Here is a 24,948-nt window from a genome sequence, read left to right on the forward strand (position 1 = left end):
AGGCTTAATAAAATGGTTAATAAACCTGGGCAAAATCGAAGCAATATTATATTGTTTACTTCAAAGTTAACCACTTAAATGTTTAAGATTGATGCATTTCTCAGCAGATATGTTTCTGTCTAGTTCTGTTATTTTAAGTATGCTTAAAGAGGTTTATCTTCACTGTATAGAGTGGGTTCAGTGGCAATCTTTGTGTCAATAATACATGCAGAATTTACTGGGTTTTGTGTTTGATGCTTGTAATCTTGTTTTTAAAATGTTTGGAATTTTTTAAATATAGATTTTTGCCTCATTACACACTGAGATAAAAAATGCTCTGTGTCACTGTCACAATATTTCTCACTGGTTGTTATTTTCCCAGATAATGTCTGTTTTAAAACTGAAAACCAATATAAAGTGGAGTAATAGTAGTAATGAAGTGCCTATAGCATTTACTTTGCTGTAGAGTATTTCCTCTTGGCCTTTTTGTTTGTGTAAAGGGCTTCTTCCTAAAATGATTGCAGAAGAAAATCTGGTTGGATGTGGAAATAGTTTTTAGCTTTAGATGTTAAACTTTATCTTGTCTACCACCTATCTTCTCTAACAAAATTTGGTCCCCAGCTCAATCTTCTAATCTCTTTTAATTCCATCTTGTCCCATCAGAGGACTTAATCCTTCACTTTGCTGTGGGTTATAGGTCAATATGGCAAGTACCAAAGTAATTTTCACCTTTCTTCCAGTTCATATCACATGCATGACAAGAGTAGATCAGAATTATAATTGTAAAAAAACACGTGTGACTCAAATGAGGTATTAGGAAAGTTAATGTTGAAATCAAAGCAGCTGATATTTATCTGTATCTACTTGTGTATTATAAGTATCTTGTTGACCATTAATTGGAGGTTAATCTAGAATAGTCTTTCTATAAGCTCTGCACCAGTGACATTTCCTTCTGTTCCAAATCATACCCTGATATTCCATTAGCACAGGTGTTGTTTATACATACCCAATTTTAATCTTGAATTTGTTCACTTCTTATACATGCAAAATAAAACAGTTTTGCTTCTCACTCAGACTGTTTGATGAGTAGGTAACAAACTTAAATAGCCATTACTGACTAATAGATTAATGCTGATCTACTTCTCTACACTGTTTAATAAACGTGGGACAGATCTAGATAATTCTAGCTAGAGTCCTCTCAGAAGTGACTGAAGTAGTGAATATGTGTGTGAAGATCAGATTGTTTCACTTTGTTTTTTATGAAGTTATGTTCTTTTAGAGAAAGCTTGTATTCCATAGAAATCAGGGAAGCTTGTAACAGCAGAATTGCTTTCAGAGCTGTGAATGAGTCTCTCTTATGCAGATACCATAAACATTAGCTGTTTTCTTGATTTGCTTGGACTTAAGTAAATCAGTAGCTGCTTTCAGCTCAAGTTCACCCTTAGGTCCCCAACTACCACCCATTTGTAATGCTGCTCTAAGTTTGAGATGAGGCAGCATTCTTGCTAAGTGTAAAAAGACCCTGCTGAGTTTTAGGACCTGAAATTAAAGCTTTTACTACCTCCTTTCATGCCTTTCTGTACCCAGGATATTACAGTATGTTGCAGTGGGCATGGTTTTCAGGAGAGCCATCAGCAGACTTTTGCTTTTCTTCTTTTGACTTTTTTCACTTTCCCTTGCTCTGCTGACTGCATTATTTAGCCCTTTACATAATCTCCTCCTGCCCCGTGCATTCACCTGGCAGAATTAGTGATTGCTGTACAAGCAACACTTCAAGATACTCTGCTTTACACCACAACACGTTCTTGTGCACACGCAGCAGTTTGCAGTGGATGGCCCTCTCCATCACACCTAGATTAATGCACTTCCACAGTAATTTTGTAGAGTACAAGTATGAGTTATGTGTCAAATGGATTCAATACAGGCAGGATTAAGCTTGTAAAAACAAAGTACTACGCAGTACTACGCTGCAAAAAGCAGCCAAGAAGGGCTTAGCACTTACTGTAGGGAGTCTGAGGGGGTACCTGTTGTTACTCCTGATGTTTAGTGTTTGTGATTCAGCTCTTCAACTTGCTCCAAAAGTGAAAAGATGACTTGACCTTGACCTCAAGAGTACAGCTTGACTCCACTGATACTGGGAGAGTCATGGAACTGCTTTCCTCTTCCCATAATACCTTCCTTATATTTAAAGTTTTAGCAGCCAAATCACATGACCCCACAACAGAAGGGGGGCTCAGCCTAGTAAATGCCACATTATTTTTATTCTTTTGGGAAAATAACGGGACATAGGCTTCCTGGTAGGCAGCCAGTGAATGAAGTCAGGTGGAATTTGCCTTGACTTGATTATAATCACCTTTGTCCCTTTGTTGATGCCACCTCAACCATACCCTTTTGTTGCATTCTTATCCTGCTACTTACTGTCATGAAGCTCAGCAGGGAAAATAAACTGAGGCCATCATAACATATGGGAGTGTGTTGACTAGATTTGACTGGTCACTTGAGGTGTTTTTCCTTTTTCTGTGTGTTGGAGCTGAAGTCAGAACTGTATGTTGTTTCATATTTAGGGATCATTATTTTTAGACCAGCAGCAGGTCTTAGTGTGTAATCTGCTCAGGTAGAGCCACATGAGGCATCAGGGCGTGCACAAAGTGTCTCTTGAGCTCAGAGTCCCTGATGTTGAGTATAACTTGAGTTTGGGAAGTGTGGATGCTGAAAGCACTGAATCGTGTGATAATTTAAAGCTCAGTGACTCATATTTGTCTGTGTCAACTTATGTTTCAGGCATGGCAGATAAAAGCTTTTTATAAAAGCAGATGCCAATTTACGTAATTTTTAGTACACTGGTGTTCTCTGTGTCGAGCGAGGGAGGTACAAGACTGTCATCTTAACTTGGCCAGAGTGCCCCTGATTCTGAAGCGTGTGTGTCTTTGCATGTTCTCAGTAGCCAGGGACAGTGCATAGAGAGGAAATCTTTGATACTTTTAAAGGTTATCAGAGCCCATTCTGTAAACCAGCTGAACGTCATGCATTTGGTGCTGCCAGTGAGAAGGTTTGCCTAGGATGTCATCCCTCAGCTATACATAGCAAACTCCAAGCTACTTAAGAGAGAAACCTCTTACCAGTCACTTTCCACAAATGGTGCATATACCTAAAGGTACTTAGTGAAAATCCTTGAGAGGTATTTAATGCAAAAGCAGTTAATCTTTCTAGTGTTCCTCAGAAACTCCCCCAAACCACTAGCAGGGAGAAGTGCAGGGTAGCTACAGCACAGCACTTGGGCCAGTTACTCATTTTGTCTCAACAAGGCTCTGCCACCCCAAGAGCTTGCCAAAATGTGTGACATGGGGGGACTTGACAACCTGATTGCCAACACAGCCTATCTGCAGGCAAGGAAGAGTGGAGATGCAGATGCCAAGGAGATGCAAAAGAGGCGTAGGAGCCTCTCACTGCCCAAGATTGAGCAATGTGGAGAGGTTAGACAGTCTCTTGTTGTTGATTATGAAAACATCTGTGAGCAGCAGCCCATTGGCAAGAGATTTTTCAGAGACTTCTTAGAGACAGTGCCAGACTATGTGGTAGCTAGGGACTTCCTGGACGAGTTGTCAAACTGGGAGTTGGCAGAGGACAACATCAAGAGCAGTACCATGGAGAATATCTTCACCAATTTTCTTAAGACAGGCTCCAAAAACTATCTGGCTTTCATGAGTTCTGACTTGGCCAGCAAATGCCAGGCAGCTACTGCGAAAGACTACGAGGCTATTGTGCAGCTGGTGAAGGAGGAAACAAAACAATTTCTTAAAGACAAGCCCTTCCAGGACTTCCAGACCAGCCCTTTATATGACAAATTCCTCCAATGGAAAGTTTTTGAGAAGCAACCAGTAACTGAGAAATACTTCTACGAATTCCGCGTGCTGGGCAAAGGTGGCTTTGGAGAGGTAAGAGCTGTACTTTTAAGTATGTGGGTCTTCTCCTTTCGAGACCTGCAGATGGGTTTGCAAAGATGAACTTGGCAATGGACTAAGACATTGTCTAAGGTTTTGCAAAACTTTCTTCTTCATATGGTCCATTTCCCAGAAATTAGGCTGAGTTTGTTATCTGTGCTGTGATACAAGCTCCAGATGCCTGTTAGTGAAGAGCTGCTCTAAAATTTTTACATTCTGTATCTATGCTGGTAAAAAGCAGGCCTCTTTACAGAAGCTTGCATGACTGTCCATGTAGTTAGTTATCAGTCTGCTCCTTGGCACATTTTAGTCTGTGCTAGCTCACATACTCCCAGGTAATTCCTAGGTGCAGTTTAGAGAATAGCACAGATCAGGATCTGTTCCCAAAGTGCAGTATGAGTAAGGCTGACTTTTTCTGAGATGGAGGAGGGCTAGCTATACTAAGTTATATATGCCGCTTACTCTCACAGTCAGAGAGTGTTGTCAGAAAGTAACTGTTCTTCATTTTATTTGCTAATGGATGTCTACTAATGGTGTCCTCAAGAGCTTTGCATAAGGTCTGGAGCAGGACACATTGCATGCTTGTTTTTTCCTTGTATTCCTTGCTAATATACTCTGCCACAGAAGTTGGCTTTGGCAGCTACTAATAGGCATTTGTGATTCACCAGTTCCTGCCCCTTACTATCCTTTATATTCCAGTTGGAATGTGCAAAATTCCTTCATTACCTTTCCATGTGCATCTTGCTTTTCTAGGTATGTGCTATCCAGGTGAAAAATACTGGCAAGATGTATGCCTGCAAGAAACTGGATAAGAAAAGGTTGAAAAAGAAAGGTGGGGAGAAGATGGCACTACTGGAGAAAGAGATCCTGGAGAAGGTCAACAGCCCTTTCATAGTCACCCTAGCTTATGCATATGAAAGCAAAACCCATCTGTGTCTTGTCATGAGCCTCATGAATGGAGGGGATCTGAAGTATCACATCTACAATGTGGGAGAAAGGGGTTTGGAAGTGAACAGGGTCATCTTTTACTCAGCTCAGATCACCTGTGGGATTCTGCATCTCCATTCTATCAAGATTCTGTATCGGGACATGAAACCAGAAAACGTCCTCCTGGATGATAACGGTAACTGCAGACTGTCTGATCTTGGATTGGCAGTGGAAGTCAAAGAGGGAAAAACCATCACTCAGAGGGTGAGTACAAATTCATTGAACGTGGGCAGTGGGAAGGAAGCTGTTCTATTTCTAATGCATTATGAGCCCAAGACTTAATTCCCCAGGATTTGTTCTTTGCTAAAGACCTTATGTGGTCATTTCATTCTAAGTGACAGGTGGTAAGAAGATTTGGGTAATTAACTTTCTAGGTGCTATATGTAGTAAAATAATTTATCTTACACAGAATCAAATTGACCTGCTATTTCTCTTAAGATAAACTCTTGAACCAGTCATTTTAGAGAGGCTAACACAAATGCCTTGTGCCTTGAGCAGTAGTGCATAGTCAGGGATTTAACAAATTAATTGTTTAGTTGAAGAGCTGCATTCAGAGATGCAACTCCTTCTGTATTCAGTTTTTGCTCCTAAAAGCATAGTTTCTTCCAGATTACTCTTTCTTCCAGATTACTCTTCAGTGATGCTGCTGATTTTATTGCAGGTGTTCACAGTGCCACACAATAAACTATTGCCAACCTTCCTACCCCCACAAATTAATTCCTGACAAAGTTACCAGACTTGATGGTAGTTGCAAATGTAGGTGACTGTGTGCATGTGTAGCAAAAAGAGATGGATGACCAGCTTTTATTTGCTGTGTGAATGAGGCAGTGAAGCACGTCAGCTCTGCCTTCTGTCCCAAACTAATGCAGATTGGTAATAATGTCATGGGGTTTGCACATGAAAGATGTATTCACATAGCTTAACTATGAAAAAAGCCTATTTCTCCCAAGGTGTCTGGAGCTTAAAAATATAAATAATGAGTGAATGTGTCTGAAATACATTAAGAATATGAGGAAACAGAAGCAACATTATTAATTGATCTTGCTGCCTTGTGTTAAACTCTCCAAGTCTTCCAAGTTACTCTGTGGAAATTTAGTAGAAGTGAGATGACCTGCTAGTAACTTCTTGCATCACACTTGAAGTACACACGTCTTCTGACATTGTTATTTAATACAGTAATTTGTAGTTTGAAGAATATATATTTTCCTTGCAATTTAAAAAAAATTGCATTATTTTTTTAGTTCTTGGTGAAAGTCAATATGGAAACTGATGTATTTTTAGATAGGAAATAATTTAAAAATAAGACTACATTGCATTTGAGATATGAAAAAAAATTTTCTGTGACAGCTAAGGCAGGTTTTTAAGTAGAACTTATGTGAAGTGGGAATGATGGTTTTTTTTGTGGAAATGGCATTTTGTTCAGTGAACCCGAAGCTGTGAACCTTACTGTGCTTTGCAAGTTACAGATGCATTCAGTTATTGAGATCAGAAAGAATAATTTTGTCCAAGTTTTTGCTACTTGTAAATATGTGGGCTTTGGCAGAAGAAAAAAAAAGTAAAATAGTGTATTTAGAAATGTCTAACCACTTCTGTTGGTATTAAGGTAGAAGCTAAATGCAGTAGTGAGCAAGGCAGTTGTTCTATGTTTCTGTGACAAAGTCATCAAGTTGCTATGATTTTTCTTCTGTTGTTCACTGGTTTTAGAAGCACTATTCAGCGTTACATGTGTCTTATTAGAGCACAAGCTGCAGTGAATCATACTACATGATTGTAGTGTGTTTTAAGGAATTTCTGCTAAAGGCCATTTTATTCATAAAGGAAATTAGAATAGAAGAAAGAAAAATAAGACTTTCTTTTCAGTATCATAACTATAAGGAAGTTAAATGAATAGAAATACAAAATAATACTGGGAATTACTATAAACTGACCCTATTTGAGTAATTTGAAAGCTACTATTAAAAACATTACATGAACTAGATATTACTGTTCTTTACAGTAATGTCATACACAGGAAGACCTAAAAGCACCTTTACAAAATTTGTAGCGTTTTTTCACCATGTACCCATGTAATAAAGTAAAAATCTTCCTGTTTAATTAATTTTTGTTTACTAATCACAGTTACATTATGACTTAAAGTAGGCAGAAAATTTGTATCATTGCATGCTTTTTGAGTATAACTACCAAATTGTTCTCACTTTATGAAAATCTTGAGAGAAGATATTTGTATAGCTTTGATTTTTTTCACTGGGAAAGATACATGGCTCCAAGACAGATTTATGAAGTTAAATGTAATCAGTTGCACCCTTTTGTGTACACAGTTTTATAAGGGCAATTTTATAAGGTAAAGCAGAAAATCCATTCCTCCAGGCAAAAACTGGATTGTACTGTACCTCAGCAAAGTGCCTAACAGCATAAAGCTGTTGCTAGATTTTAGATGATCGTCTGAAGTGACATTTGAGGCTTACAGTTATCAGTCACTGCTTATAGGAAAAATTCTACTCATCTATAACATAAAATAATCTAATTTTAATTTATTTATTTGTTTGGAAAAAATTCTTCTGTTTTGATGGATGTTGTAGTACATGGAACTTCATATCTCCAGCAGTTCTGACTTAAAATACTGTTCTATTTCAGTATGAGAATAATGCTTAACTTTGCATTCATAAGTCATTCTGCTGCCTCAAAGGAGTTAACTAGTATCCCTAGTATCAAATGAAACCACGGTTTAGCTGTTTGGTACAGTTAATGGTCATGTATTGCATCTGTTAAGATAATTTTACTTACCCAATCTTACATGTTTTATGAATAATTAAGACAGTTTACTTGTTAAATGTAAGGTTAAAATAATTTTCAGAATTGCATTTGCTGTAGTCTTGCTGTGAGTTGATAAGTTAAAAAAAGTTGTCTTTTTGTTCTGCCTTTTTTTTTTTCTTTCTCTTTTGCTGTATATTATGATGTAGAAACATCATGTGATGACTTTCACTGTTCCTTATACAGGGTTTAATAGTATTTAGTATATGGATTTATCTGTATATTTATTTTATTAGAGATTGCAAAAATAATACAGTATTTTGATACATTCTGAAAGTTATGTACACCTCTCATGACTGTACAAGCCAATCAAAGATAAATTTGTTCTGCATTCAAAGTATCAAAAAAATTCCTAGCCTCTCACATATAAATAAATGTCTATCACCCAGACATTGGCTGGAGGATCAATAAATCCCTTTTGTAAATCTTGTTAGGTCATTGAGGTGATTGACACAATTGATAGGCTGGCTAATGAGTACCTGTTTTAGAAATTTTCCAAGTTTTTTGTGAAGATTTCTATGAAACTGCAATGCTTATGTGTTGTTTATAAGCCAAAGGTAATTTTCTTTGTGGGTGGAAAGGTTTTTGATTTTTAGATGGGAGACTTTAATGTGGTGACCTTAGAAAGTAATGCGTGTTTATGCTGTGTAAAAAGCATTGTGCAGCTGCTGATTTAATACTTATATAATTGAAGAAGTAGCCATGGTATCCTTTAAGTATTGTCATTGCATATACTCCTTTTGAGAAATATCTGTGTGCTCTATGCCAGTTGCTGTAACTCTTATAAATAAAAATACCCTACTTTCAGAAACAATGCTTTAAAAAGTCTAGAAAGAGTTGGATACTCAGCCGTAGTCTTTTCCCTTTTCAATTGCTAAAGCAGCAAGTAGAAAAACACTGGCTTTCCATGTGAATGTTCTTTGAACATACATAGGCGGTTGTAAGTAACTGATTCAGTAATAATTGCAGAGTTTAGAAACTTTCATTTCACTAAGGTGTGCTGATTTACACATGTGATGGGCTCACTGGCTTTAGAATGGAGAAATTGCAAAAAAAAAGTGAAAATACACAAGTTTGAACAAAAACAGTCTTGGAAATAAAAGAGGTAGAAAGCAATTGAATGCTACACACAGTGTATTTTTTTTCATGAAATAAACATGGATTATATGGGATCTTCTCTATGTACTTGTGCAGTCTACCTAGAAATGTGTGTATGCACACTTACTTGGGCAGTGTTCTTACTGACATTACTGGAAACAGAAATAAACTCTTTGCCAGTGATAATGTAGTTCTTCAGAACTTCAGGAAATAGCATGACTTGTTGCACACATGTGCCTGTAGCATCTGTTTGGATGTGTTGATCACACCGTGCATTAACGAGGTTGTATTTTAAGATTATGCCTTTTTAAATGATGATACTCTCTTTGTCTTACATAATTGAAATAGGCAACAAGGAGAAACTGAGAGCCTGCAAAAATGGCTTTTGCATAGACAAAATGTTCTGTCTTGTTATGTACTTACCAGATTGATTCTGGAACTATTTATTTTTGCATGTGACTGAAACATGAAACTTCCATCGCAAGTTTCTGCACTTGAACAGTTTAACCTGGCATCCTTTTTCTTGAAGTCTCTGCCACTTTTTCTCATACAACACAAAATTCACTTCTATGTGAGTCAGATGTTCCTGCCCATATCCAAAAGAGTAATGCTACTTAATTTCCTAAAAATGGCTGTGAGAAAAGTGAGCATGTTTTTCTGTTTAGTACCTTTGTATCCTCCACATATTCAAATATACAGGACTTACCTCATTTTTTTCCACAAGTCAGTGCTTATTTGATGTTTATTTTGGGGATAACTTTCTGTGCTTACTGGATATGGCTTTTGTGCAAAGCAACTGTTGCATGTAAATGATTAAGCACTTCTCTGCAGTTGCATGTGAGCTGGAGAGCTTAAATATTGACATAATAACTGTGAAAAATAAAACAAGACAAACATTTTTGTAGTATTTATAAAAGTGCATTAGTATCTTCAGAGGTTTCAGGCTTCTTCACAGTTTTCCTGTGCTATGTTTTATATGTTTGAAGGACATCATAATATTTTTATAGGAAAAACATGTTTTGGTTAAAATCTTACTCAAAATGACCTTTTGCCCTCCTCTATGTTTGTTTATTATAAGATTCTATTTCTTAGGAAAACATAAGGAAATCCATTTAGCTGTTCCTGAAACTTACAGTTTAATTTCAGAGCAGTTGAGAGGCAAGAGGAGGGTTCAGACTTGTGAAATAAAAAATAGCTAAATTAATTACCTTTGGTCATTATCACATGGTTTTCTAATTAGATAAGATTCTGTAAAGATGTATTTTTCCTTTGTATTTGAAAAATGACAGCCCTGCATTTCCTTCGGATTGGAGCGGCTTGCTGCTATTTTACAGTATCAAAACCACAATTCTGTTTATGCATTTTTAATTACGACATAAAATTTATTATGCTTTGCTAGCAGAACTTGAGTCTTAAAAATTTTGATAATCACAATTGCTATGAAGAGCATCATCATGACAGGCATTTCAGATTTTTTGAATCTCTGGAACATACACTTTGCAGAATGCATTCTCATCCAGTATGAATGCCATGATCATAAGCATGAAGGGAACAAAAGTGATTTTGCAGGATAATTCTGCCTCCTGCAGTTTTGTAGATGGCAGAAAGGATACTGTAGTAATCTAAAACTATGAGAACATGATGTGTCCCATGAAATTATTTTCCTACACAGGGCATGCCACCCATGACACACATTTTTCTGCCTTGGAGACCTTTAAGGTCTCTCTGCATAACTTAACCTCGTTCTTAATTCAGTTCAATCTGATGGTTAATGAATACTGTAGCATGTTCTATAAAAAACAAGAGCTAACATTTCTTATCAAGTTCGTAGAGCTGGTAGAAAGCTTAATTAAGCTCTTTGAACATGAAAAATGCTGTATGAGTGCTAAATACTACTGTTTAGGCCTTTTGTCTCTTGTACCTTATTAGAAAAAATAATACATATTCTGGAATTATCTCTTTGGTAAATCACATAGTGGGCCACTTCTTGTGTTCAATGTTGCCAAATATGTTTTTGTTTTATTGGGTAAGAAATGTAACATTTGGCTGACAATTGAATTTTTTGAACTGTTGATTTGACAGCTTTGATCAGAAGCTGTGTTGCAGGAACTGTAAGCTAGAGGATGGTGAGGAATGCAGTACTTCTGTTCATATTGGACCACTTGTGACATCCCACTTACTGATGAGTATCAGTTAACAATCATATAATGACTTTTGAATTAAGACAAATTAAAATCCTGGCATTACAGACTTAAGCAAATTAAAACTGTGGGCTTGGTTTTGCTTGTTATTCAACTTTAAAATCTGTTAGTGAAAGGTAGCAGGTTCAGAAAATGTGGAGGTGGTTCTTAACACAACGTGTAGTTAAGCTACAGGACTCTTTTGCGAAAGATCTTGTACAGTCTAAGAATTTATCTAGGTTTCAGAGGAGAGTGGACAATTGATAGAAGTCAGCTTTGTTGAGAGAAGCCATTTCTGTCTCCAGAAGCCCTTGAACTGCAAACAGTTGGAGTCTAGGAAGGTATTAGAGAAGAATTAGTCTCCCTGATGCATCAATTTTTTGGCCAATTCACAGCCAGTAAACTGATCATGTGGGCCTTTGGTCTGGTGCAGCCAGTACCCATCTTCCTGGCTTTATGTGTAAAAGAATTGTACCTCCAACGTCAGTCATAATCCTGAAAGATAAGGTGGGTGAAATCCCATGGATTTCAGTGGTAGACAGTAACCATCCAGGCCTCGTTCTCATTTGTACTGCTTAGACTACAGGGACTGTACCTACCTTGGAGGGCCCGTACCCTCCTCAGGGCAGCTTGTAGTCCCGTTCCCTCAGTTGCACTGCCACTGGACTCAGAATTTCTTTTGGATGTTCCCTTTTTTCAGAAAGTCACCTAACGTTGTGCGGGGATATTGTATTTGTATTTGTTATAAAGTGCTCCATGAAATACATACTGAGCTATGTAGATGGATAATTTTCTCCCTTATTAATATTGTTTATGGAATGATCTCTGGTCATTAAATAATAAAGCCATAAACAACTCTAAAGTGAAGTGGTTATTATTCGCACACTATAGTTGGGAAATAGGAGAAATTAAAGGGTTAATCACGTTACAGGAAGATGAGAGAACCTGGTAATTCTTGAATTCTAGTTGTGTAGTTATGAGCCTGTACCAGTTCTGCTTGTCCTATATGCTCTGTTCCTACAATGTCTGATTGCTTCACTGTCTATGAATGCACATTTCTTCTGATGACACTTCACTGAGATGGGCATGTTAGCAGATTGTGTCTCCAGTGGGGATCTGGACAAAGATAGTGATTTGTGTGATCACACAGGAAGAAAGCAGGGAGTTACTGTAGAGTCCGAAGCTAAAATTGGTGCTCAGTTACTGGCCTCTGTTTTCTCAGGCCATTTATCCCTTTGATTTTCATATAGCATGAATCTAAACTGGTAAACATGCTGTAACTGTGTGTATTTCTCTTCCCAAGTGTGAGCAGAGAGGCAGCTTGCACTTTCAGAAGTGGCTTTCCCTTCCATTTGTGCAGCTTGATTGATTTCAGTGACTGGTGATGTCCAAGTTTAAAAGAGTAAAAATGAATTGTGAACTTTTTTACTACTCCAGGTAGTGACTTTGAATCCAGAGGCAATTCAGTTTCCTTTTTTTCTAACATAGCAGAAATTTGGTTTGTTCCTTTTGTGCTTTTATCTGGTGGGGCTTTTTGAGGCACAGTTTTCCCTGTTCAAAGTATGTCCCTATGTGAAAATGAAAAAGACTTCTGTCTTAAATTTTGTGTAGCATGTGGGATTCAGTTGTTCCTAAGCTCCTGCTGCCTATTTATCATATTTTCCTGGTACTCTAAAGAGTCCTCCTTGTGCTGTTCTGCATCAGTTGCCCATCACTTGATGTTAGGCTGTCCCATTGTAAGGCCCTTCCCCGTGCTAAGCATTAACAATATGCCAGACTTTGTTCTTTGAGACTTTCAAGGATGCCTTTTGTCCTAATTGGATTGGATTTTACCTTCTTTTAACAGATAGTTGCCTATTCATTTGGTCAGCTGGCTTCTTGTTATTCTATGAACATGTGGTGAGAAAGTGTGGAGGAACTACAGTTCTGTCTGCCTCATTTAAATTACGCTCTGTTCCTCCTCGTAGTGGCTCTGGGGAGAAGAATGAACATTGTAAAATGAGTGATAGAGGCAGATCGGTTGCTCTCCTCTACATCTAGGGCCTTTTAGCTTGTGCGCAGAGAGGAGTTTCAGTGGGCTGTTCCTGCATTCCTGCAGGGTCTGTTAAGGCCATTGCTGAAGGAGCAGAGGAACAGCTGGACAAGAGAACAAAGCAGGCAGTGGCACCCCTTGGAGGAAGGAAGAACTGAGCCCCAGGAAACAGCTGATGGAGCTAAACTCAGCTTGTTTTTTTCCCTCTGCTCAACAGTTCTTGTGCCATGGCAAACAAAAGATAGACATTCTGATTTGCTTTACTGTTTGGTTTGAGATATCAATTGAGTTTATTTTGCGAAGATCTGTGGGAAAGGTAGAGAGATCTAAATCCCATCTCTCCTCATTTGCCTGTTTCTGTGCTGATGAAAACTCCAGAGTTCTGTCTCTTTCTCCCTGGTATCTGCTAGAAGCTAGGATAATGGTAGGGTTCAAAGGACTTCCCATTCTCGGGGCAGCAATCTGAACAGGATGTACGAGCACACTTAAACTGTGGGGTTGCTCTGCTCAGAGTTGTGGTGTGCCAAGTACTTATTGACTGTACTGGAAACTCGAGTGCATTAGTGCTTCTCAGGATCACATCTTTTATTATTAAAATATGATAATTATGTGACCTTTTAAAAATTCATGCAGGATCACATTTTGCAAATGAAACATTTGTATACTTTCAGATGAGTCATTTCTGCTATGCCCTGTCAAACCACACTCAAAGCAACAATTCCACTTAACAGAACTTCTTCACTAATGTATCCAAAGACAACATTAGGTCATTACCTTTTATGGGATTATTAATAAATTGTATTTTGGGTTGTTCTAGGGATAGAGAAATAAAGGGAGAAGCAGATCTTTTTACCCCTTTTCAAAAGCAAGTCAATTAAAATTTAATATATTTTTGTATTTCAAACAGCATATGCAAGTGTAAGGCATCCTGCTTGTCATCACAAAAGACAGTAGTAGCTGAAGAACAAGCAAAAAATAGCTAGTGTTGCACTAAACTACACTTGAAAAATTTGTGTGCCTCTGCAATGGCATATGATTTCTGCTTTCTGTAAGAAAGTTGGGGTAATATTTCTTGGCTCCATTGTGCTATTATTTGTATTTTTGTTGTTGTGTCCCATTAGAAACTTTCAGGGGTGAAAGTGAAGGGGTAACTCCCTGTGTTTATGTGTTTCTCTGTAAGATCACTTGAGCAGTCAACACTTAGGTTCACATGGTTCCTGGTCTTATCAGGAATCCTGGAGGAAAGAAGACAATAACGTGCTTGATCTTCGTCTCAGACAAAACCCCATGCACATCCTAGTAGTGTAGAGTAGACAACAATGGAATTCAACTTTTTGAGTGTGGTGGGGTTTTTTTTGGTGGGTTTTTTTTTCCTGTTTCCATTAAAAGAGTAAAATTTATCCACATAAAAGACGAATTTGTAAGAAAACGTGTTTTTCAGTGAATACATATCTTCTGAATTTACTTATACATTTTTTTGAGTGAGAACAACTACAAAATCATTTAAACCTAGTGATTTTTTGAGCTATAGATATATCAGTAATCCATATTTAGAGGTACCAATTCTGAGGTACAGTCAGATAATTCTAATTGAATTAAATATTCAGTAACAGCCCATGGTATTCAATACCACCCCTTCTAAAAATTAATGCTTTTTTTTTTGTGTGTGATGTCTTTAAAGTCCTTTGCTTTCTGTCCTATACAGTATGTATTTTTCCTCCTTGGCCTGCTGAAAGTAACTTAACTCATTACTCTGATTCACTTTTGCTTTGGGAATCAGTGGATACATTTTCCTCTTAGTACACTTTTTTTTTTTTTTGCTCAAGTCCCACTACTGCTAGTGAGAGTTGTACAGTTTAAAAACTCCCTTCACTAAGCTTCTATTTTACCTACTTAAATAAATCTCTCCTGAGTCATTGAGGCTGCCTTTCATGTTGCCACAAGATCTCTTTTCCTTGTAAGATGATCTGATTTTTGACATCTTGTTCTCTGTAATGATTATTGCAGGGATGTTAGCTTTTAGCTTCCCTCTAATGCTATCTGCTCCCCAAAGATAGAATTAAATCTTCATTTGAAAAACACGTGTTCTTCCAGTGCCAGGGGTTGAATATTTCTCTTTTTTTGTGTTCTCTAATACAGAAAATGCTTATGGCTGAAAGAAGAAAGGTAATTTCTTCCCAAATGCTTTTGCCAAAGCTCTACATATGTAGAAATATGTGGAAAATTTAAGCTCCTTTCTTCAGATTCTTGTTTTGATAAAGATTGCAGATTTATATATTTCTTTCCCCTGCTTGTTTATGTGTTTCTTGCCCCTTAAACATCACTGCTGACTACTTGTGAAATGTGTTTGTTTCTGCTATAAAATGGAAAAGCTTAGATGGGGTTTGAATCTCAGGGGTTAGGATGTTTAGATTCCTGCTTCTTCTTCCTTCATTATGAATCGTAAGAAAGCTTCAGGTCTGGGAGAGTTTTGTTTTAAGATTAGGTTAAAATTTTGATGAAATTTCCTGAGAAAAACAACTTTCATAAAATTCTAAAAATGCTTTGTCATGTCAGAGGAACAACAGACAGTTCTAGACTTGTCTCACATTGAGCTGGATCAGCTCTTGCTTTCTCTCTTCTTGAGAAACACAAGTACCGTATCACAGCACATTCTTCTGTATGGGGTGACTTACTGAAGGTTATGTGGAACATGCACATGGAAGAGACTAAAGTTACTTGGCAACCATTTCTTTTGAAAATGCAACTATGGAAGAAAGAAGTGAAAGGAGAGTCTGACAGGAGCTGCCTTGAAACACATTTATAATTGCAGAATTCTGACTTTTCCATGTCAGACTGTTCCTGCAGAATGATGTAAGTTGCAGCAATGTCTTATAAGAAAGACCATACTGTGCTGTCAGGGTACGTTTTGGTGATGATGACTCATCCGTTCTTCAAGGCATTAGTGCCCCAGTTTCATCTCAGTAAAAGTAAGAATGTTTATTGCTTCCCAGAAGACAAAAAAAAAAAAGAAAGATAAAAAATATTCCAGGAGCCTATTTAGTGTCTGTGTTCGCTAACCTGCAGTGAACTCCGTGGCTGTGCATTTGTACCAAACTTTTTCTATTGCTTTCAACTCCTTCCTTGCCTTCCAGGCTTCATGATCTTCTGAGGCCAGATGGATCTGGATTCTGTGGTCTGTATTTGAGCAATTGTCTGCCTTTCATAAGTGGAGCAGTATTCGTATATAAAAATTTAAAATCATTGGGATATCTCTCAATATTAACTTATATTTAGAGAAATGCAATGCAAACAGTACAGATTTCCCATGGAATTTTATCAGCTGCTGCAATGCCTAATACAGCTACTCAGTACTTTGTGATATTAGTGAGAGAGAGGCAACTGTTGGTTTTTAGCCTTTTCTTTTGCTTTCAGTCTGGCTGGTATTTTTGTTCTTATCTCATTTCTGGTTTTCAACCAAATGGAGGATTATCCTCCCTAAAAGTAAAAAAAAAAAAAACAAACCAAAAACCGAAGAAAGAAAGCAAACTGAACTTAATTTTCTGTCCATTAGGCTTATATTTTAATTAATGCTAAGATGTTCCCTCTTGCACGTGTCGTTTGCAGTACACTATATGCCACAATGTGTAGTGAAGTTTTTAGGGAGACCTGACTCAGAAATATTGTGCCCAAAGTTTCAAAAATTAGAGGAGTTACCTAATCTCAATAAAATATTTAAATCTCTTGAGCTTTGCCTTTTACAAATACAATTTGTGCAAATGACGTCTAGTTTTAGTTACACTTTTCTGACTCTGTTTTGCTTTGGAGTGAATCTCTGTCACTGTTTGTGTTCTGGTAGCAGTAATGGTTACCATCTTGGGTAACCTTTAAGTGGGATTTTGCACAAACATAATTTTCCATTGGTAATTAATTGGAAACGCTAATGCTACTAGTTCATTAGTCCAAATATTTCAAAAACATATAAAAGAGGTTCAAGCAATTTCTGATGTATCACTGTTATTTGAATCTGGTAAATATATAAGATCTAGCATCAGATGTGGCAGGCAATGTGAGGCTGTCAGTTATGGGGATGCTCTTCTGATTGAAAGCCCACATCCTCACTCATGTAACAGTGCAGCAGAATGTACAGAGACGTTGACTTCAGTTCCCTCCGAGGTGAATTGGTTCCGAGAGAGAGAAAGAGAGGCAGCAGAAGCTATTTTGGATGCTGTGCAGTCTGTCCCCCAAGGGAACATGCCAGGCCTGGTCTGGGAATTAAGCTGGCAGATTCCCTTCTCAGAGCCCCCTTCACTTGGAGAACTGTCCATTAGTGCTGTATATAGTAGTAGTCTATTCAGAGAGCTTTTTTCAGATAAGAAATATTCATTCACTTGAATACATGTAATTTACTAATTATAATTTTCATAGGTTTAGTTTCTTACAATGGTTTTAAAAGTTTTTATTGGCCATTGATGTTATTAGCACTTCATTCCAGAAACTAAGAGAGACTGCAAGTGAGAACTTGCTCATGCAACTTGGCCACCAGCTTGATCAGAGTTTTCTCATTAGCAGCAGACTCCTGTGTTGGACCAGTTACAACCACTGAACAGGGAGGGAGTGGATGATTCTGTGTCATATTTGTCTTTTTTTTTTTTATCATTTCAAACAGATTGCTAGTTGTGTTTACAGGACAAAGCTAACAGCATTATCTTCAACAGGAAAAAAAATAATATGGAAGAAGAAAGCAAGCTAAACATTAATTTAAAAAGAAACCACATTTAGAGAGAAACTGCACGGGCATTTTCCCTTTGAAGAGCATATTTCATAGTTTTCTCCATACGTTAAGATGTTAAAAGACAGAAATAGTCCATGTGCTAAAACAGAGTTATGCTTCAGAATTTCTAGATAAAGAAATATATCAATTTTACAGAGTTTCTAGATACATAATTAATACATTGTTTTACTAATTTTGAAGAATTATAAACTAGTCTGTTTAATTGTATGCATTTCTTTATTGACATTTTATAGTAAATTTGTCTGTGTGTTTGCAATAGGCTGGGACAAACGGTTATATGGCTCCGGAGATCCTGAAGGAAGAAGATTACAGCTATCCTGTGGACTGGTTTGCTATGGGGTGTAGTATTTATGAGATGATTGCTGGGCGAACACCATTTAAGGATTTCAAAGAAAAGGTCAATAAAGATGAGGTTAGAAGAAGAACTCTGGAAGATGAGGTGAAATTTGAACATGCCAACTTTTCAGAGGAAGCAAAAGACATTTGCCGACTATTTTTGGCCAAGAAAAAAGAGAATCGTTTAGGAAGCAGGTATGCCTTACTTCTCAAACTCAGTAAAAGCCAAATTAAATTTACAAACAATACTATTATTTTACAAATTACACAAAATTAGGTCAGATCTTGACTTCTTGCAGAGTACTGAATTTTCCTTTTCACTTCTAGAGAAAGAGAGCTGGAAGGTTTTGAAGACATTAGGGAAGTAAGGAATTTTGTTGCAATAGACTGTGTAGTTCTAAGAGAAGGAAACAGTTTCTCTTGCATTTTCTTTCCTAAAGGTAAAAGATAGTAAAGTAGATACCAGCATCTATGCTACTGCAGACTGAATGCAGAATCTTAGGCTGTATCACTTACTGGTATGATGTGGGCAAAAATCCAGATCTGCAATGTGGATTCTCTTCCTTGCAGATATATCTGACTTGCAAGGCTGCATCATTTGCTTCTACTGAAGAGACCTTAACCCCTGTGATTTACTCAAGTGCTTGTAAACACTGTTGTAGATGTTCTGGTCTTCCTGACTCATACCAGGGAGAAAAGGAAGGAGAATGTTATTGAGCACAAATTCTTACAAAACAGGACTTTAGAGGTGGCTGATGGATGTGTCTCTGACTTAGCAATTCCAAGTAACTGTTAAATAAGAAGAAAATTGGAAAGCTAAGCGTTATAGTATTTAATTTGTAATATATCTGATCTCTCAGATAGGGATGGACATTTGCAATGTAGACAAAATATATAATATAAAATGACTGTGTAAGAAATTGATAGGAAACTGATAGTACCTGTCTTTAAATATACCATCATTTGAATCACCTATGAGTACAAATATATGTATCAGGTGCTTTTCCAGTCTAAAGATGGAATAGACACAGGGACTCAATGAAAATGCTTAGATAGTCTAAATTTATAGTTCATTACCATGTGAAATAAGTTTGCAAAATGTTAGTGACACATTTGTCTAAAAGAGTTAACTTTGATGAAAGTTAGTATATAATTAATAGACATTCTTATTCCGGTGTTAAATGAAGAAAAGTACTCATTGTGCCTGATGAGTTTTCCCAACAACTCTGCAAGGCTGCAGAAAAAAAAAGTATTTTCAACAGCACATAGAGTATGCTTGATACAAAATACTATTATTAATATGTTTTTAAAAGGTTATTTAAAAAATAAATTTAATACAGAAACATCTAGAGCATTCTACCTTACAAATCAACAGGCTTTGCAGACATTTAGTCTTACAGCATTTTGTGAAGTAAACAAAATTTCAGAGCAAGGGAAATTTAGACATTGAGTTCATTCTGCAAGTCTGAAGCAAAACCAGCAACAGACTATTCACTTACTGTAACCACATTCCTGTTCCCAAGGGAATAATTTGCAACCACTCTGCTTGCTGTTATTTCTCAGCAATGGGAGAAATGTACACAGAAAGGTAATTGCACAGGTTGTGTTTAATATCCTGCTATTTAAGATATACTTAGTCTTATGTGCCATATTTAGAGAAGGATGTACACCATGCCTGGGTGTGATGCAGAATAAAAACCTGCATGTACCTTTTAAACAGGGTGATACTATTCAGGACAGCTCATCCTTATGTAAAGATTAGCACGGTAATTCCACTAAGGACAACAAGACCTTGGGTTATCTACATAAGTGCCTGTTGCATAAGTTAAAGCTGCTCAAGGACAGCTTTACTTTGTACACCTGACCATTTAAAATACTCCATTCTTTTTTTGAAGACTCAGTGTCAATGGCTAGTTCAGGAATGGTGTAACCCTTTTTATCCACTGAAGCTTTTTGGGATTGACACCTTTAATCCTAAATCTATGAAGTGGTTGGTTTGTTTGTTTTAGTGGGGAATAAAAAACTGATGGAGTTGAGATAAGTTCATTTGCTCTTTCTCTTTAAGTTACATAACTGTGCATTTCACACGGGAAGAGTTCATCTCCAGCTAGTTGGAAGGTGCCTCAATCTGGTTCCAGTAGATGGCGTACCTGTAACTTTATGATTTTAAACCTTTTATGGTTTTGGTGGTGTCACAAAATACATCAGGCGGGGAAACACTGCAGCAATCCATTCTGTAGCCTTCACTAGCTTTTAGTGCATATTGGTTTATGTTACAGAAAGGAAAAGCAAAATAAAGTGCAATTTTTGTGTGAGTGCATCCGCTCAGTAGGATTGTCAGCCCTAGTTGCCCACTGGTGTCCCAGGATGCTAATTAATTTGAACAGCAACTCTGATGCACTTCAAGCTAACAGTGAGTGTAAATAAATCACATCAGGCTCCAGGGCTGCTCAAGTACTTGGTTATCACTAGCTAGTTAAGATAGGAGATGATTTTGCAAGACTATGTATATGCAGAGGTGATGATCCCTGTTGGTTTAATCTATACATTCATAATTGTGTTCATATGGATCTTTTTGGGCTGAAAATGTCATTTTTTCATTGTCCAGGATGGCCAGATGGCAGCATCTGTTTTTCTTCAGGCTGTGATTTAGCATCTTGGGCACGGTGGTGTGCACTGGTTAGTGGCTGGTGGGGACGTGCTCAGAAGAACCAGGCAGCAGAGGCACAAAATGACAATTTTCTGACAAGAGCTAACAAGGGAGCTGAAAAGGGCAGCTGCTAGTTTCATCTCAGCTGTGCGTGGTTAGCACCAGGGCAGGCTAGAAGCATGGCAGGACAGCCTATGAGGAACTGGCAGTAGTGGCCAGCTGGAGGAGCTGTTCTGCACATGTGGTACACAGTTTTATAAAAGGACGATTTTTTGTAGTCACACGAATCTGCTACTTTTTTATGGCAGTTCTCCACACTTGCAAAGATAAAGGACTTTCCAAAGGTTTACGTAATGTTTTGTTCATAGAATTTTGTCTAGAAATACGAGGCCTTACACTTAGCTAAGTAGATGTTTTTGCAAGGAAGTGGGAAAAGACAAAAGCAGCCTATTAGCAGCCACCATTTTCTGAGGTCAAAACCAAGACAAATCTGTTTTTTTATGTTATGATTTTCAAGACCGGTACATCAATAAATACATTTCAAAAAAAGAGTGCATAGTTGTAGCAAATAGAGTGGTCCTCTCTGTTTCTCCTTTCACTACAATTCAGAACTCACACTTTGCATGCCTTGGCACTAGAGGCACAGTCAAAGGCTGTGGTCCTTGGTCAGGCTTTAATGAGCACACCTTTGAGGCTCAAATTATTCTTATCGTCAGAATATCTGATAATAATAATCTCTCTATGGGTCTAGAATTAAATTTACTGTTTCTTTTACAACACATGTTTTCCCTGAGGTCTGCAGTTGTTTTTCGTAAGATGTGTTTACAATTATTTTAGTCCTTCCTGGATTTTACTATTCGGCTTTAACAATACGAGTAAACAATTGTGGTTTTGACAGTGGCACATGTACTTTTGCTAATGTCATAACTAGTGAATCTCTTCCTTATAATCTTTGTTCATTTATAAGAGTAGTTCATTTGAATGAACAGGCTCACTAAAACTTGGAGTGTTTCTTAGAGTGACATAGCTGAGTTTTATGATGTAAACATATAGCTGTTTTGAATTAAGATAAAGCCAGCAATGCCGTTTGTCACGAGTTTCCTGATCAGAGTGTTGTTCCTTAGAGTCAGTCTCTAGATGTGTTAACCCAGTGTACCCCAATCTAAAGTTTAATAGATATTCTTACCCTAGTTAAGAAGTGCCAACCATTGGACTTTCTTTGTTAGACAGTAAATTGAATACTCCACCTCACCACCCTGTTATATCTTCAGTCCTAGTTAAAGTGATTCTTCAGATATGGGAATCTCAATGCGCTGCCAGAAGCAGCACTGTGACTCTAGCATGGCATCTTGCCCAGACTAATTTACCCTGAGAGGTAAAGTAATGAATAATGGGATCAGGATATTTTCTGCTTCTTAGCTCTGTATTGTGCAATGCAGCATTATTTGGTTATGAAAAAGGAATTACATTGAATTATATATATATACAGATATGTATCTCTCTTCTTACTTCAAAATACTTGCATGTATACAACACAAAAGCACATCTTTGTACAAACTTTCTTTTGTAACAAACTTTTACTTTATTGCAGAAATCAAGATGATGACCCAAGAAAACATAGTTTCTTCAAAACCATAAATTTCCACAGGCTAGAGGCAAACCTTGTTGACCCTCCATTTGTGCCAGATCCATCAGTTGTCTATGCCAAAGATATTGGAGATATTGCTGACTTCTCTGAAGTACGAGGAATTGAGTTTGATGACAAAGATAAGAAGTTCTTCCAAAGGTTTGCAACAGGTGCTGTCCCTATACCCTGGCAGGAAGAAATTATTGAAACAGGACTGTTTGAAGAACTGAATGATCCTAACAGAGTAGAATCTGGGAAATATGCAAATGGAGATGAAGCTAAGTCAGGAGTTTGTTTATTGTTGTAAACAGCACATCATTAACACAAAGAGTAGGAACCATCTCAGAACATTCCATATTCTGACACTGTTTCAGAAACTGCATCTGTTTAAGAAGAACCAATCAATGTAATATGACATTGACAGGCTATGTAGAACCACCAGCTGTATAGACTATATTACTTCCTTTTGCTCTAATGAAAAAGTTAATGTTTCTGTTTTATTGGAGCGTTATCAGGTTGAAGAGTCATATTTCTCTAAGAAACTTAGAATAATAGAAATTCTCAGATACAAAAATCAGCAATAGAGTGAAGAGGCAGCACCTTTTGAAAATGACCGACTACCATTTTGAATACAGTCATGTGTTGGTTTTCCTTCTATTTTCTTGTTATTTCTACTAACATTTCCTCTTTGATCAACAGTTTTCAGGAAATATTTTTTTAATTTTTAAGTAATATTCTGAGTTAGACAGTGAAGCTCACATACCGTGTCAAACTTGGAATCTAATTGGTTAGCCAGTCTGTCTGTTGTTTTCTTAATTTGTTAGTTTTTGAATTATGTCATTGTAATATGTTCAAATTGTAAAATGTAACAGAAAGCTCTACATATCACTAGGAAATAGGACTGACAGGATCAGAATCTGCAAAGTTGATTTTAACAGAATGAAGATAAGATTGCACCAAAGTTGAATAAAGCATTTATTTATTATAATTATTATGTGTATTCTTTTAAGTGACAATACCATATACAAAGAAAATGTATTTGTAATTTCTTTTTGGAAATGAATTTTAAACTTTTAATCAGGTTTTCTGAGAATTTTTGTGTTTCAGCGATAAATTAAGCTACAAATTACAAAGCAATTTGTAACTGACTTTTTACAAGAAATTTATTTCAGTGCAGTGTAAATTTTAATTCAGTAGTTGCAAAAATACCTTCTGCTGTTAAGTGCTAGAAAGGTTGTGTGCGCAAGTTAACACCATCTTCAAATGCTCATTGATTCTCATGCTAATTTGGATATGTTTTATTTTTCAATGTTATGACAACCTAAATTTAATTAATTGGAAACATTTCTGCGAGTCCTTGCTACTGTTGAAGTGTTTTACTCATGAGAATTCATCCTACTGATTTTCTCTGGTAAGAAAATAGGTGGTAGTTGTTTGAAGTAACTTTTTACTATCTAGTCATAATTCTAATTGACTAAAGTAGAAGTTGAAACTGCTCCATTCCTTGCAGTCCTGGAGGCTGTTAACATCCTTTTACCTATTCTTCATAGAGCAAACCTCCTACTGAGCTAAAAGAGTTCTTTTATATAGGTACTGGGATTGAACTCACATCTGTCTAAAAGAAGAAAACCAATAGATACTATGTCTTCTACAGTCAGGTCTATCATGTGCAGCACACAGCTTTAGTGTTAATTTAAAATCTAATAGTTCCTCCCAAACATTGTAGCATTCAAAATCTCTTTTATTTTAAATACTTTAAGTTATTTAGTTACAGCTACATAATACATTGGTAATACATTGTGTTGTTCCAAGTAGAAAAATAATTCTTCCCTTTTTTTCTTTCAAATTTACTTTTCCAGTGCTTTATGTACTTCATTTTCAAGTGAAAATAATGAAAATCAGTATTACTTAGGATTAGTGAGTAATTTTGTTCATGAATTATGAGCATATAATTTGTTTGCCTCTTAAGGCAAACAGTAAAAACGGTATAAGCTGAATTCTGACTAAGGCTTTTAATTGAGAAGGATGATCCTGAAAGGCTGTGAAAAGCAGAGGAGTTTGAGAGGAGAGAGTAGTGTGGTTCTGTCATGGATTTAGGAGGGTGCTTCCACCACCGACATCCAGTGATTTTATTTCTTCGTTTTTCCTATCTGTAGAAAACTCTCAAAGTGTGGTATTAGGCTCATATGTGTAAGAAATCCAGATAGGAAACTTTATACATTCAATACAAACAAACAACCCAAAAAACCCCCCATAAAACCAAAGCAAATTAACCCCCTCAAAAAAACCAAACACAAAACTCCACAACCTCCACCCCCACCTTAATACAGCTTGGAGAGAATCGGGACACCTGGAATCCATAGAAATGCCGTTTCCCATCCTCCAGAGCCATAAAGCAATGCTCTGAAATGGTGAAGATTTTCTAGTGCATGACTATGTACATATTCCCATATGGAAAGAGGTTATGTATGGACAGAACCAGAATTTAATGTCCTGTTAGAATTTTGCATCACCTGGGATCACAGGGGATACT

General features: G+C 37.0%; 1 protein-coding gene across 1 annotated transcript; it reads left to right on the plus strand.

Annotated features, from left to right (window-relative positions):
• The first annotated feature begins 1,115 nt into the window (after positions 1–1,115).
• GRK7 (G protein-coupled receptor kinase 7) lies at positions 1,116–23,403 on the plus strand. The gene is made up of 4 exons (XM_051625842.1): positions 1,116–3,914; positions 4,674–5,111; positions 18,062–18,333; positions 22,380–23,403. The coding sequence occupies exons 1-4, from the start codon at positions 3,312–3,314 to the stop codon at positions 22,720–22,722; spliced, it is 1,656 nt and encodes a 551-aa protein (XP_051481802.1). The 5' UTR covers positions 1,116–3,311; the 3' UTR covers positions 22,723–23,403.
• The last annotated feature ends 1,545 nt before the right edge of the window (positions 23,404–24,948 follow it).

This window comes from Apus apus, chromosome 8 (assembly GCF_020740795.1).
Source record: "Apus apus isolate bApuApu2 chromosome 8, bApuApu2.pri.cur, whole genome shotgun sequence".
Lineage (NCBI taxonomy): Eukaryota > Metazoa > Chordata > Aves > Apodiformes > Apodidae > Apus > Apus apus.

Coding starts and splice junctions, on each gene's coding strand:
- GRK7 (XM_051625842.1), top strand. CDS start 3,312: ATGTGTGACATGGGGGGACTTGACAACCTGATTGCCAACACAGCCTAT. Junction 3,915..4,673: donor GCAAAGGTGGCTTTGGAGAG/GTAAGAGCTGTA, acceptor TTGCTTTTCTAG/GTATGTGCTATCCAGGTGAA. Junction 5,112..18,061: donor GAAAAACCATCACTCAGAGG/GTGAGTACAAAT, acceptor TGTTTGCAATAG/GCTGGGACAAACGGTTATAT.